The 13,460-nt window shown below is 44.2% G+C and overlaps 1 protein-coding gene across 4 annotated transcripts in view; it reads right to left on the bottom strand.

The window, feature by feature from the left end:
- Nucleotides 1–13,460, bottom strand: part of cttnbp2 (cortactin binding protein 2) — a 54,848-nt gene that overhangs the window by 3,557 nt on the left and 37,831 nt on the right. For 2 of the 4 annotated variants that reach the window (XR_005130466.1, XM_017692147.2), the window contains exons 11-19: nt 12,091–12,186; nt 7,740–7,819; nt 5,480–5,566; nt 5,048–5,147; nt 4,734–4,889; nt 2,355–2,536; nt 1,250–1,428; nt 607–812; nt 190–372 (exon numbers count right to left, since the gene is read on the bottom strand). Coding sequence is in view for 2 of the 4 variants with exons in the window: in XM_017692147.2 (XP_017547636.2) it covers nt 190–372; nt 607–812; nt 1,250–1,428; nt 2,355–2,536; nt 4,734–4,889; nt 5,048–5,147; nt 5,480–5,566; nt 7,740–7,819; nt 12,091–12,186 (1,269 nt within the window). In the remaining 2 variants the exon portion in view is untranslated. Of the gene's footprint in view, nt 1–166; nt 373–606; nt 813–1,249; nt 1,429–2,354; nt 2,537–4,733; nt 4,890–5,047; nt 5,148–5,479; nt 5,567–7,739; nt 7,820–12,090; nt 12,187–13,460 lie in introns of all 4 variants that reach the window. The other 2 variants (XR_005130465.1, XM_037539928.1) reach the window with 1 other exon arrangement.

Here is a 13,460-nt window from a genome sequence, read left to right as displayed (position 1 = left end):
GGTCATGTGTGGCATGCACTAAGAGAATGGTACAGGCCTAAATGCTCAACCCCTACAACATGTATGGAGGTTTCTTTTAATCCGTTTTAAGAACTACTATATAGTTATTTGTCAAGAATTGAGGACAAATCATACCTTATAGCAACTATTAGAATTAATGTCTTACTGAAACAATAGGTCTTTGCTGACCTTCCAGTAAGGAGCTATTGGAGGATCTTCCAGAAGCGGGACTTCCCTTTTTTCGTGGACTGGTATTGGATCGTCTCCATGCGCCACTATCTCGCCCTTTTCTCCCACCTTTTCTGTAGGAGGAGCTAATGGAGGAAAGCGGAAAACACCCTCCCCGGAACTCTGGCAAGAGCCGATCGATCTCTAGACATTCATACAAAAAGTACGACGCATTACTATAGTTCACAAAATACTATAGATCACAAACATGAGAGACAATTTTTAACCAAGCCCTTTCAGCTAAAATAAAGAAGGAAGATAAACATAAATATCTCAAGATGTTTTGCAGGTGCTGCAGTTAAACGTTACCGTGTTCAAAAAGCCAAAGATGTTACAATTTGTACTGAAACCCAGAATATTAGAGCATTAGTACTGTACCTGATCTGGCCAGTGGGCAGCCCTGAAGCACAGCCTTGTTCAGGAGGATGCTGAGAGCTGCTCGGACCACAGCCCTTTGCCCTGGGCTCAAGCCCTTGTTGCTAGGAGACCATCGCTGGGAGGGCGAGCGCTTGGCTGTTACCCTGGAGATAACAGCATCCTCAACACGTGGGACAACCACCACATTCCACAGGCGAGCCAACCACCTGTATGTGGTCATAGTGGAATAGTGGAAAAGCGGCATCAGCCATCATGGACATTACAAACATGAGTATGTCTATGAAGGTTTTTCAGTCATCCATGTCTTAAAATTTTCTACAGTATAGTATTCTGTAGTAGAGGGGTGTGAAACTCCAGTCCTAGACGGCAACAGTACAGTAAAATTTAACACAACTGATTTGATTCATCAGCTAATCATCAATGAGATGAATTCAGAGTGTTAGAAAAACATCTCTGCAAGGCTGTGGCCATCCAAGACCTGAATTTCACACTCCAATCTAATAAGTCAAGACAGCTGGATTTGTAGCATAAGACAGGGCAGCCTGATCTACTACTACTACTACTACTACTACTACTACTACTACTACTACTACATAACAGGGCTGTAATGAGGAGCTAAAGTCTACAAGTCATGTGGACTCACTTCAGAATAGCTTGGGTCTGATCTGGCAGGACAGGACAGGAGAGAAAGACATGAGGGCCTATAAGGGCCTCAGGGGTCCCCAGACGAGAAAGGCAGCCGTTAAGCTGCTGCCAGACTGAACACACCCAGGAGAGAGCTCTGTGCACAGGGTCATCATGGACCCAGCACTGGCCTTGAGCCTGTAAATATCATAACAGTGGTGTATGTGGTGTGTGTATAAATCACAATACACATAAATTCACAGCAATTTATTGCAATAAATCTAAAAGTAAACATGTATTATATTATTGTGAACCTCTGAACATAGTTATGATGCATATTACAAACCCAATTCCAGTGAAGTTGGGACGTTGTGTGAAACATAAATAAAAACAGAATACGATGATCTGCAAATCCTTTTCAACCGATATTCAGCTGAATCCACTACAAAGACGAGATATTTAAAGTTCAAACGGATGAACTTTATTGTTTTTTGCAAATCTGCTGCCATCCAAGCAGCGTCTTTTTCAGGGATGTCCTGCTTATTTCAGCAAGACGATGTCAAGCCACATTCTGCACGTGTTCCAACAGCGTGGCTTCGTAGTAAAAGAGTGCGGGTACTAGACTGGCCTGCCTGCAGTCCAGACCGGTGTCCCATTGAAAATGTGTGGAGCATTATGAAGCTCGAAATACGACAGCGGAGACCCCCGGACTGCTGAGCAGCTGAAGCTGGACATCAAGCAGGAATGGGAAAGAATTCCACCTACAAAGCTTCAACAATCAGTGTCCTCAGTTCCCAAACGCTTATTGAGTGTTAAAGGAAAGGTGATGTAACACAGTGGGAAACACGCCCCTGTCCCAACTTCTCTGGAACGTGTTGCAGGCATCAAATTCAAAATGAGTGAATATTTGCAAAAAACAATAAAGTTTATCTGTTTGAACATTAAACATCTCGTCTTTGTAGCCTATTCAATTGAATTTAGGTCGAATCGGATTTGCAAATAATCATATTCTATTCTTATTTATGTTTTACACAACGTCCCAACTTCATTGGAATTGGGGTTGTAGAACAAACATTAGAAATGAAGTAGAACAGGAAGAGGAGAAGAGGAGGAGGAAGACTGACCTGGTGGAGCAGTTTCCTGCGGAGGTGGCGTCCCAGCATGCCATTAAGGGGTTCAGTGTCCCAGCGCAGTTGCACCCAGCGGAAGTGCTGCTGCAGTCTCAGTTCGGGACCCTGCAGCCGCGGCTTGGCTAGTGTGCCGATTAGAAAACTCCCCTCCGGAAAGTAGTACAGCCCCTCTGGACCTGCCAGCCAATCACATATAGTGAGAGATGTATGACCAGGGGACAATTAGGGGACTGTCTGCTAATGTGCCTGTAGTGAGGTAGTTGTTTATTAGGACAGTCAGCCATTATAACAATTCCGTACCTGGAAATAAAAAAGGTTTAGACAAAACTACTTCCCTTCTTCAAAAAGCCTCAGAATATGAATATGAAAAGCCATATGAATAATTTATTTTTAATTAGGCTGTTTTAAACAACGGGTTACCAAACTGCTGAACATATTTAGGAAGTACATTAAAGAGACACCCTTGTCACAAAGAAGAGTGTAGCTTTTGCTCGTGTTTGCTTTGCTCATGCTTTCTCACATTCCAGAGTGGTGCCCTCTGTGGGGGGAAAGTTTCTGGTTTCAAGACTAGAAAAACCCTCTTCAGGCGGTCTGCGTCTGTTCAACTACCACAGCTTCCTCATCAAAGTAGTACTCAACACTACCCAACACTCAAGCGTATTAATCTAGAGCCTTTCACTCGTCCACCGCACACTCCTCACACACCCATTAACCATCCCTGCACATCAGTGTTGCTATGGCACCCCAATTAAATTTACAGTTGATGTTTGCACGTTTCTCAATTATTTGACACTTTCATGCCCCCCCACCCATTCATGTATACTGTTTTGCTGTCCTGCCTAGTTAGCCTTATGTGTATTAGTTGTGTGTATATAATGTGTCTTTATAGTTATATATGTTTATTATCTGGTACACATATTGCATATTCTGTTGTGTATCTCCACTTTACGCAGTCCTGTGTAAAATGCTGCTTTTGTGTGATTTCATTATGTTCCAATGCGCTTATATGTCAAGATATACACTATATTGCCAAAAGTATTCGTTCGTCTGGCTTCACACGCGTATGAAATTGAGTGAGATCCCATTCTTAATCCATAGGGTTTAATATGATGTCGGCCCACCCTGTAGCAGCTATAACATGGGAAGGCTTTCCACAAGGGTTAGGAGTGTTTATGGGAATTTCTGACCGTTCTTCCAGAAGCGCATTTGTGAGGTCAGACACTGATGTTGGACGAGAAGGCCTGGCTCACAGTCTCCGCTCTAATTCATCCCAAAGGTGTTCTATCAGGTTGAGGTCAGGACTCTGTGCAGGCCAGTCAAGTACTTCCACACTCATCCATGTCTTTATGGACCTGCTTTGTGCACTGGTGGGCAGTCATGCTGGAACAGGAATGGCCATCTTTAAAGTGTTCCTAAAAGGTTGGGAGCGTGAAATTGTCCAGAATCTCTTGGTGCTGAAGCTTTAAGAGTTCCTTTCACTGGAACTAAGGGGCCGAGCCCAACTCCTGAAAAACAACCCCACACCATGATCCCCCCTCCACCAAACTTTACACTCGGCACAATGCAGTCAGACAAGTACCGTCTCCTGGCAACCACCAAACCCAGACTCGTTCATCAGATTCGTCACTCCAGAGAACACGTCTCCACCGCTCTAGAGTCCAGTGGTGGCGCTTTACTCCACTGCATTCCACGCTTTGCATTGCGCTTGGTGATGTAAGGCTTGGATGCAGCTGCTCGGCCATGGAAACCCATTCCATGAAGCTCTCTACGCTGTTCTTGAGCTGGTCTGAAGGCCACATGAAGTTTGGAGGTCTGTAGCGATTGACTCTGCAGAAAGTTTGTGACCTCTGCGCACTATGCCCCTCAGCATCCGCTGACCGCTCTGTCATTTTACATGGCCGACCACTTCGTGGCTGAGTTGCTGTCGTTCCCAATCACTTCCACTTTGTTATAATCCCACTGACAGTGGACTGTGGAATATTTAGTAGTGAGGAAATTTCACGACTGGACTTGCTGCACAGGTGCCGTCCGATCACGGCACCACGCTGGAATTCACTGAGCTCCTGAGAGTGACCCATTCTTTCACTAATGTCTGTAGAAGCAGTCTGCAGGCCGAGGGGCTCGGCTTTATACACCTGTGGCCATGGAAGATTGAAACACCTGAACATAATGATTTGGATTAGTTAGTGAATACTTTTGGCAATATAGTGTATAATGTATAAGTTATATAGAGGAATGACAAAGACCACTAGAATTGTGAATTCTGATAAACCCATGAGGCCGAGGGATGTGATGATGTAGTACAGAGGGCAAACACAACCCTGGCCACCATAGTATAAACATTTCTAAAATATTTCAGCGTGGGAGCTTCACCTTGGTTCAGGGAGAGTGAGTAGAGTGAGCCACGGTTCTCCAGTGCCTCACAGAGGTCGTCCAGCATGTGGCTGAGGGACTGGGCTTTCTCCAGTCCCTCCAACACGGCTACAACACACCGGCTGGCAGCAGCCTCCCGCACAGACATCAGAAACCCTGGGATACAGCACACCACACATCTGATCATACACACCAAAGCACTGCCGTATGGCTTTCAGCAGGTATTGTGTATGTATACAGTGAACGCTCCCTACACTTATATATGAGAATATTTGATTTTTTTTATTATATTTGAATAAAGAGGAAGGTTTTACCACAGTTGATGAAGGTTTCCAACAGCTGATCTTTAGTCAGACCCTCTTCTATCTCCAAACGGATGACATCACAACCCATGCCCATGGCCTCCTGCTTGTGCTATATAGCATTGCAGACATAAGAAGTTAGGAACAACACTTCTTCATCTATTTTAGCTAAGAAAAAGCTTTAGTCAGCATAGCATTAGCTGCAAACCAGTGCTAATTATATTCAACCTGAAGTGGCCTTTAGGCTACGTCTAGCAAATCTGGGCAACATGTGGACACATAAGATTGAATAATACTTGCTGCCACAAGCAAGTTTTCCAGACACAGATCAAGCATGTTCTGTATTAAACAGCACTGTCAAATCAAGAATCTTGAACCAAAGTTCATTGTTCTTTAAACAGTTAAAAACTCAGCATATCAATAATCTCGTTTTCTGTCTCTTACCTTGATGTGGTGGGAAATTTGGTTGGCGATGTACTCCTGAAAGCTCCCCTCCAGTCCATGGAAAATGACATTACGATACTGCTCAACCTAACCAGAGGGAAGGGAATATGAAACACCATGCCAGGAAAAAACGTGATGCATAGGCTACTCCATGTTTCATTAGTCTCAATTAGCTACATCACCAGTTAAAGGTTCGGACACGCTCACTCATAAAAAGGATTCCTTTATTATAGTATTTTAATATTGTAAATTAACATGAATAATAATTAGTAATATTGTAATAAGTATAATTGTAAAATAATAATATTGTAAAAAATAATAATAAATTATTGTTATTTTAAAACAATAATAATAATTAAGCATTAACCAGTAAGTGTTCAACAAATTAAAATGTTCTATATTTTAGATCCGAGTAGCTCCCCTTTGCCTGGTTGCAGCTTCGCATTCTCTTCACATTCTCTCAAGCAACTGAATAAGGAGTCACCTTAGATGTTTTCCAACAGGCTAGAAGAAGTTCCACATTTGCCGAATAGGACAAATTATCAAACATGTAAATTCAGCATTTTTCTGACCAATACTCACTAATGCAGTGGTGGACAGTAACTGTGGTGGACAGTGAATGTAATTCGTTACTGTACTTAACTCGTTTTTTTGTGCATCTTTACTGAAGTTTTTCCATTTTGGGCAACTTTTTAATTTCCTCCACTACATTTCAAAGTCTTAAGTATCTTAAGTTTTACTCCACCACATTACGTGAGATCTGTCGTTCCTTTTGGTTTATGTGTGCATAAAAATGCAATGTCAAAGTGAAATAAGTGTGAAGCAAGAGCACCAATCAGGGCACAGCGTGCGTCGTTTTGAACTGTTGGACAAACCTATTCAGTGCAAGCACACGGTTCAAAGTCAGTGTAGCCACGTAAAATTTTGGGTGTGTCTATTCTAATAGAAATGATGGAACTAACCTAAATTTGCATAAATAGACCACAATACATAAAAATATGCAAACATATGCAGCTGTGACTGGTATGTGCCTTTTTTCTGAATTTATACAAACACTATTTGATGTTATAGTAAATTTTGTTTGTTTATGTTTATGAACAGAGACCTACAGATGCAACATAGTAAAGGAAAACTCATTTGTGAACCTGTGTTTAAAGCAAGTTTTTAAGTTGCAAATAAATCTTAAACTTTGCTTGTTTGCAAAAAGTCACTCGGTTCTCCCTGATGGAAACTGTTTACCTTCAGTGTTTTGTGCTTATGATAATTTTAATAGACGTCAGCGTCACTAATTAATGACGTTCTATTAAAAGACTGGTTTACCAAGAGAGACGCTGGAGGACTTTCACCTGAAATGAGTTCATGAAGCCAGTCTGGTTATAAAAATGATAACAGGACATCAGAGCCAGAATTACTCTTTTAGTACTTTTACTTTATACTTAAGTACATTTGAAGGGAAATACTTTAGTACTTTACTCAAGTGGAGGTCTAAAGGGAGGAACTTCTACTTTTACTGGAGGAATATTTTACCTTGGGGGTCTCGACTTTAACTCAAGTACATGGTTTGTGTATTTTGTCCACCAATGCCACAAGTGGTCCACAATTAGTGATTAAATTGCAATCATTTTCTTTAAATTAAGGTTCACGCCAGTTTTTTTGGATAACACATCAATTTTTTGTATTGTCACATTATATGTCCTGTTGATTGTGAAGTGAAATAAGTACACATCCACTACAAAGAGGCTTATTTTCACATAGAAAATCAACAGAACATATAATTTGACTGGCGATGTTCAAAATTTTGCATATGGCTGTTGGTGTTTGGTTGCATTTGATTGGTCTAACTTATTCACAGGCTGTTTGTCAACTGGAAACTTTTGATAAATGTAGGTTATAATTAAAACAGCATCTAATCTAAAAACTGCACTTCTGCAAATCATGATTTCAGTATAAAACAAGGAATCTCTTATCCAACTGTCTCAAAATTAAATGTCAATCATTTAAGCTTGAGCCTTTATATAAAAATGTCTATGATTATTACTATTTACAATGTCTAAGACTAGATATTAGATAAACTATTTATTCATATCAGATGTGCCTAAACCTTTGACTGGTTCTGTATGTTTTTAGACTGCACACTTTATCAAATCGAATCAACGCATATCTGAAAACTTTCAGAACAAAAACAGCACCCCTGGCCTCAGGTGAGGGATGTTCTCTACCAAAATGTAATGGCTTTCTCTGTGCATATGACTCTGCATACCAGGCGCACATAGTTCTGCAGCAGCTGGAGAGGGATCAAAGAGTCGTAGGTCATCTCGTCCAGAGCGCACTCCGACAGGCCTGACAGAGAGCAAAGAAATTACAGCAGCTGTAAATTAGTATGTCTGAGAGCACAGCAGTGGGAAGCAGTGTATGAGCTGCTGTCACTCTAATGAGACACTTGATGGGACTACTTTAACATGCTGTCAGAGGAGATGGAAAGTTCTGGAGCTTGGGTCACATGACGTCAAATAGCGAGCACAGTTAAACGATGCACCCAGAATGTGCTGCTTTAGAGGAGAATGTGTTTATGCATTTGTAAGTTAAGTGATACTTTTTTAATCCCACAAACGGGGAAATTCCACCTCCACATTTAACCCATCCGTCAAGTGAAACACCACATACACACTAGTGAATATATACACACTAGGGGGCAGTGAGTAACACTTGCCCGGAGCGGTGGGCAGTCCTATCCAGAGCACCTGGGGAGCAATTGGGGGTTAGGTGTCTTGCTCAAGGACACTTCAGTCATGCACTGTCGGTGCTGGGGATTGAACCGGCAACCTTCCGGTCACAGGGCCAGTTCCTTAACATCCAGCCCACGACTGCCCTCCTAGAGAGATCATCAATTCTAATATAATGAATTATGAAGAAGTACTATGTTGGAAATCGGTGCTTAGTGAGTCTACATCCGAGGCGTGTGCTCTGATGTGCAATTTCAAAAGGAAGTAGGACACTAAATGATGTGGAGGTGAGCTACCTGGCAGGACCTGAAGAAATATTTGGTTTTATGACAGTTATGGGATAATTTTTCACATACAGTATTGGGCTTGGGTTTGTTTTCTAATGAGTGATTTTTTGCATTATATTTTAAGTACATTTTGTGTTTACACATTGTGTGGTCTAGGTATCTTCAGAGCTAAGTCGTAGGGAGCAATATGCTCCTGGTAGGGTCTCCCAGGGCAAACAGGTCTGGAGTGAAGACCCAGACAAACGCGATCTAAAAACCCACCATGAAAAACGGGCACAGAAAATCGCGTACCCTGCCCGGGAGAGGGACACCAGGACCTACCCCTGGAGCCAGGCCTGGGGATAGTGTCCCCTGGCAAGTGCCTGGTAGCCGGGCAGCCCACGTAACCTGGCTGGGCTCAGCCCGAAGAGGCAGCGTGGGGAGACCATGTGAGCCCACCACCCGCAAGGTCCAGCATGGGGGAGCGGTGCAGTGCTGCACAGACAGTGGAAGATTGCAGGGGGGTCCTTGGTGGCCTAGGCCCTTGCGGCAGAAACTGGCTCTTGGCACGTGGAATGTAACCTAACTGGAGGGGAAGGAGCAGGAGCTTGTGCAGGAGGTTGCGAGGTACCAACTAGATATAGTTGGGCTCACCTCCATCCACAGTGTTGGCTCTGGAACCAAACTCCTGGATAGGAGTTTGTCCCTCTCCTACTCAGGGGTTATACAGGGTGCGAGGCGCTGGGCAGGAGTGGGGATACTCATGAGTCGCCGGCTGGCAGCCGTGCAATTGGAGTTCTGGTGGATGAGAGGGTCACCTCAATGTGAATTAAAATTGCAGACAGCAAAACTCTTGACTGTTGTGTGTACTTATGCACCAAACAACAGATCAGAGTATTCGGCCTTCTTGGAGCGAGTGGCAGGGTTCTGGAAAGGGTCCGGCCTACAGACTCCATAGTCTTACTGGGGGTCTTCAATGCTCATGTTGGCAATGACTGGGAGACCTGGAGAGATATGATTGGGAAGAACGGCCTGCCCGATCAAAACCCGAATGGTGAATTGTCATTGGACTTCTGTGCCAGGCATGGATTGTCCATAACAAACACCAAGTTCGAACACAAGGATGTTCATAAGTGTACATGGTACCAGAGCTCCTTGTGTCAGAGGTCAATGATTGACTTTGTTGTCATTTCATCTGACTTGGGACCATATGTTCAGGACACTCGGGTAAAGAGAGGTGCTGAACCTTTCAACTGATCACCATCTGGTGGTGAGTTGGATCAGATGGCAAGGAAGACTGATGGTCAGCCCTGGTAGGCTCAAGCGAATAGTGAGGGTGTGGTGGGAACGGCTGTCGGAGGCTCCTGTTCAGAATGATTTTAACTCCCACCTCCAAAAGAGCTTTTCTCATGTCCCAGGGGAGGTAGGGGACAGGAGGTCTGAATGGACCCTGTTCAAAACCTCCATTGTGGAAGCTGCCAGGCATAGCTGTGACCAAAAGCTTGTGGGTGCCTGTCGGGGCGGTAACCCAAGAACCCCCTGGTGGACACCAGTGGTGTGAGAGGCCATCAAGTTGAAGAAAGAGGCCTTTAGGGACTGTATGGCCCGAAGGACTCCCGACTCAGCAGATAGGTACCGACAGGTGAAAAAAGTGGCAGCTGCAATGGTGGCAGAAGCAAAATCCAGGGCATGGGAGGAGTTTGGTGAAGCCATGGAAAAGACTTTCGGTCGGGTTCAAGGAGGTTCTGGACAACTGTGCTGCGACTCAGGAGTGGTCAGGGTGGCTGCACCCAAGCTGTATTCATCAAGGGTGGAGAAACTCTGACTTCAAGTGAGGACATTGTCGGTCAGTGGAAGGAACACTTTGAAGAACTCCTTAATTCAGGAGACATGCCTCCCTCACAGGAGTCAGGGCCGGAGGACTCTGGCATGTCAAGCTCCATTTTCCTGGTGGAGGTCACTGAGGTAGTTGGCAAGCTCTTCAACGGCAAGGCACTGGGGATGGATGAGATTCGTCTGGAGACACTTAAGGCTCTGGATATTGTGGGGCTGTCGTGGCTGACATGCCTCTGCAATATTGTATGGACCTCAGGAACAGTACCCTTGGACTGGGAGACTGGGGTGGTGGTCCCCATTTTTAAAAAAGGGGACCGGAGGGTGTGTGCCAACTATCGGGGTATCACACTGCTCAGCCCCCCTGGGAAAGTCTATGCCAAGGTGCTAGAAAGGAGACTTCGACCGACAGTTGAACCTCAGGTTGAGGAGGAACAATGCAGATCTGTCCTGGCAGTGGAACAATGGACCAGCTTTTCTCTCTCTCACAGATTGTTGAGGGGGCATGGGAGTTTGGCAACCCAGCCTACATGTGTTTTGTGGATTTGGAGAAGGCTTACGACCGTGTTCCCTGAGATTTCTTGTGGGAGGTCCTCCATGAGTATGGGGAACCGGGGTGAGTGTTCGTATACTCAGCATTAAGTTGGACCCTTTCAGTGTTAGCGTGGGGCTCCAGCAGGGTTGTGCCCTGTCTCCACTCCTGATCGTGATATTCATGGACAGGGTGTCAAGGCTTAGCCGAGGTCAGGAGGGCATTATATGTGGAGGCCGGAGGGTGGGCTGAACAGAACATGCCTCCAGTGCTCACTGGAGCAGTCTGTAGCTGAGTGTGAAGTGGTTGGTTTGCAGATCAGCACCTCCAAATCTAAGTCCATGGTCTTAGCCCGGAAAAGGATGGCACGCTCTCTCCAGGTAAGGGGAAAGGACTTGCCCCAGGTGGAGGAGTTTAAGTATCTTGGTGTCTTGTTCATGGGTGATGGGAAGAGGGACCGTGAGATCGGCCGCAGCCTGGGACAGGCGGCAGCAGTAATGCAGTCACTGTACTGGACTGTAGTGGTGAAGAGGAAGCTGAGCGATAAGGCAAAGCTCTCTGTTTACCGGTCGGCCTACATCCTGACCCTCACCTATGGTCATGAGCTGTGGGTAATGATCGAAAGAATCAGATCATGAATACAAGTGGCGGAAGTGAGCTTTCTTCGCAGGGTGTCGGGCTACACGCTATTCAATAGGGTGAGGAGCTCGGACATTGAGAGGAGTCAGCTGAGGCTGATGCAAAAGTATGAAAAATATGAAAGCATGAATTCCAATTTGACTGTTTCGACAGAAGTCACACAGCCACATATACATATCGGATATGTGCTTTTTACAGATTTCAGCGCCACATATGAAAATGGTCCAAATCTGAATTTAAACGGTCAGATATCAACGTGTTTTTAGCTGTTCATGCTGTCATACTATTATTCAAATCTGTTTAACATATGAACAAAAAGACTGGATTGGGACAGTACTACCTTCAGTGTGAACATAGCTTTAGTGTATTGCAGAAACAGTAACGTACCAATTTATGACATTATAACAGTTTATGTTTTCAGTTAATCAATTCAATTAATAAAAAGCAAAGCATTAATTCTGCTATAATACATCTGTTAGTCAGTGCAAGCGAGTTTGTGTTGGATTCACGTGTCAAGTTCAGCAGTACCAGTCAGATCTGGTTTACTGGTTTGATTGACTTCTCAAAGTCAATTTCACAGCCATGTAGACCTCTAAAATGATGCGAAGTATGAAATACCTTTGAGAAGGATGGAGATCCGCAGGCTCAGGCGCTTTCGAATCAGTTCCCAAGGAGAATGGGCTGGGTCCTGCTCAGGCAGCCAAATACAGTCACCTGCAATACATTTTCAGACACAAAGTGAATACAGAGAACTTGCATATCAAGGTCTACAAATAATGCATGTTGCCGAGTTCAGGACTGGAACGTGTGTGTGTGTGTGTGTGTGTGTGTGTGTGTGTGTGTGTGTGTATGTGTTTTCGGCAATATGGAAATACAATTCCCAGTGACACGACAGCTTTCATCTTTCACACTGACAACGGTGCTGAGTTTCTCCAATCCTCCTCCAGCTCTCTGTCTCATTCCTCCTTTCAGAACTTCAACTCTCATGAATAATAAATACTTGTCATGCTGTTCGGTGTCATGTTTTCATTTGTGACATCTGCTCTTTCTGGAAAGCACCTTTGCTGGCAGAGTTCCTGCCATTTTGACCTCTTTTATCACTTACAATAATTTGCTTTTTACTTGCAAAGCAGTTTAACAAATCTCCAAGAAATAATATAGGAGGAGAAGAACTAAAGATGTGTCAACAGAACCATATACCACCCTCTCCTTTCAAAAATTGAGAAAGATCAGGCCAGTGGAGGTGAAAGAGAAAGGAGAGCTTGGTTTATTTTCAGCAGCCCTGCATGACAACCGTTAGGCTGGGCCAAGCTCAATTAGTCCTCTATGCCAGATCCTTCCCCACTTGGCCCAGCATGGCTTTGGGAAAAGAGCCATTTCAAAGTGTTAGCCTGTGTGTGTCTAATTGTATTAAAAGTATGCATGCTTGGAAGAGTAAGTGTTTTTGTTTATTTCCAAGCGAGTCAAATAGTGTGGGGTTCGTGTGCGGGTTTTAACCCTTTTTAACCAGCACTAACAAAGGCTACTACGATGTCCTCAAAGGAGTGTCCAGTTGGTTTTATAATAGACATAACTGACAACAGCAGGTCAACAACATCTGTTACCATCTATTTTATTTCTCTTTCTTCACGGCAGGCGAGAGAAAACACTGAGCTGGAGATATTAAAACTTCATCAGTGACCGAGAGGAATTCAGGAAGCAGCAGCTGTTCAGAAAGCTGAGGGCATCCCAGAATAGAAACCGACACAACAGCAAACGTGCTTCTAGTTTACATATCACTTTCAGCAGGCCATACCTGAACGTTTACCAATCCACACCACACACATAGGTGGTGCTTTTCTCACACTGCACATGATCAGCCACACTGTCAAAGGGTCTGTATCATCAGCATTCAGAAAAGTAATGGACAGAGCTTCATCACTCCAGATGACATACAGCTGCACTACTCTACAGCCCAACGGTGGAGGGCTTTATATTACTCTAGCTGA

Source organism: Pygocentrus nattereri, chromosome 7 (assembly GCF_015220715.1).
Source record: "Pygocentrus nattereri isolate fPygNat1 chromosome 7, fPygNat1.pri, whole genome shotgun sequence".
In the NCBI taxonomy this organism is placed as follows: domain Eukaryota; kingdom Metazoa; phylum Chordata; class Actinopteri; order Characiformes; family Serrasalmidae; genus Pygocentrus; species Pygocentrus nattereri.
Note: the sequence above shows the minus strand (reverse complement) of the source record. Positions and strands in the feature narration are given on the sequence as shown.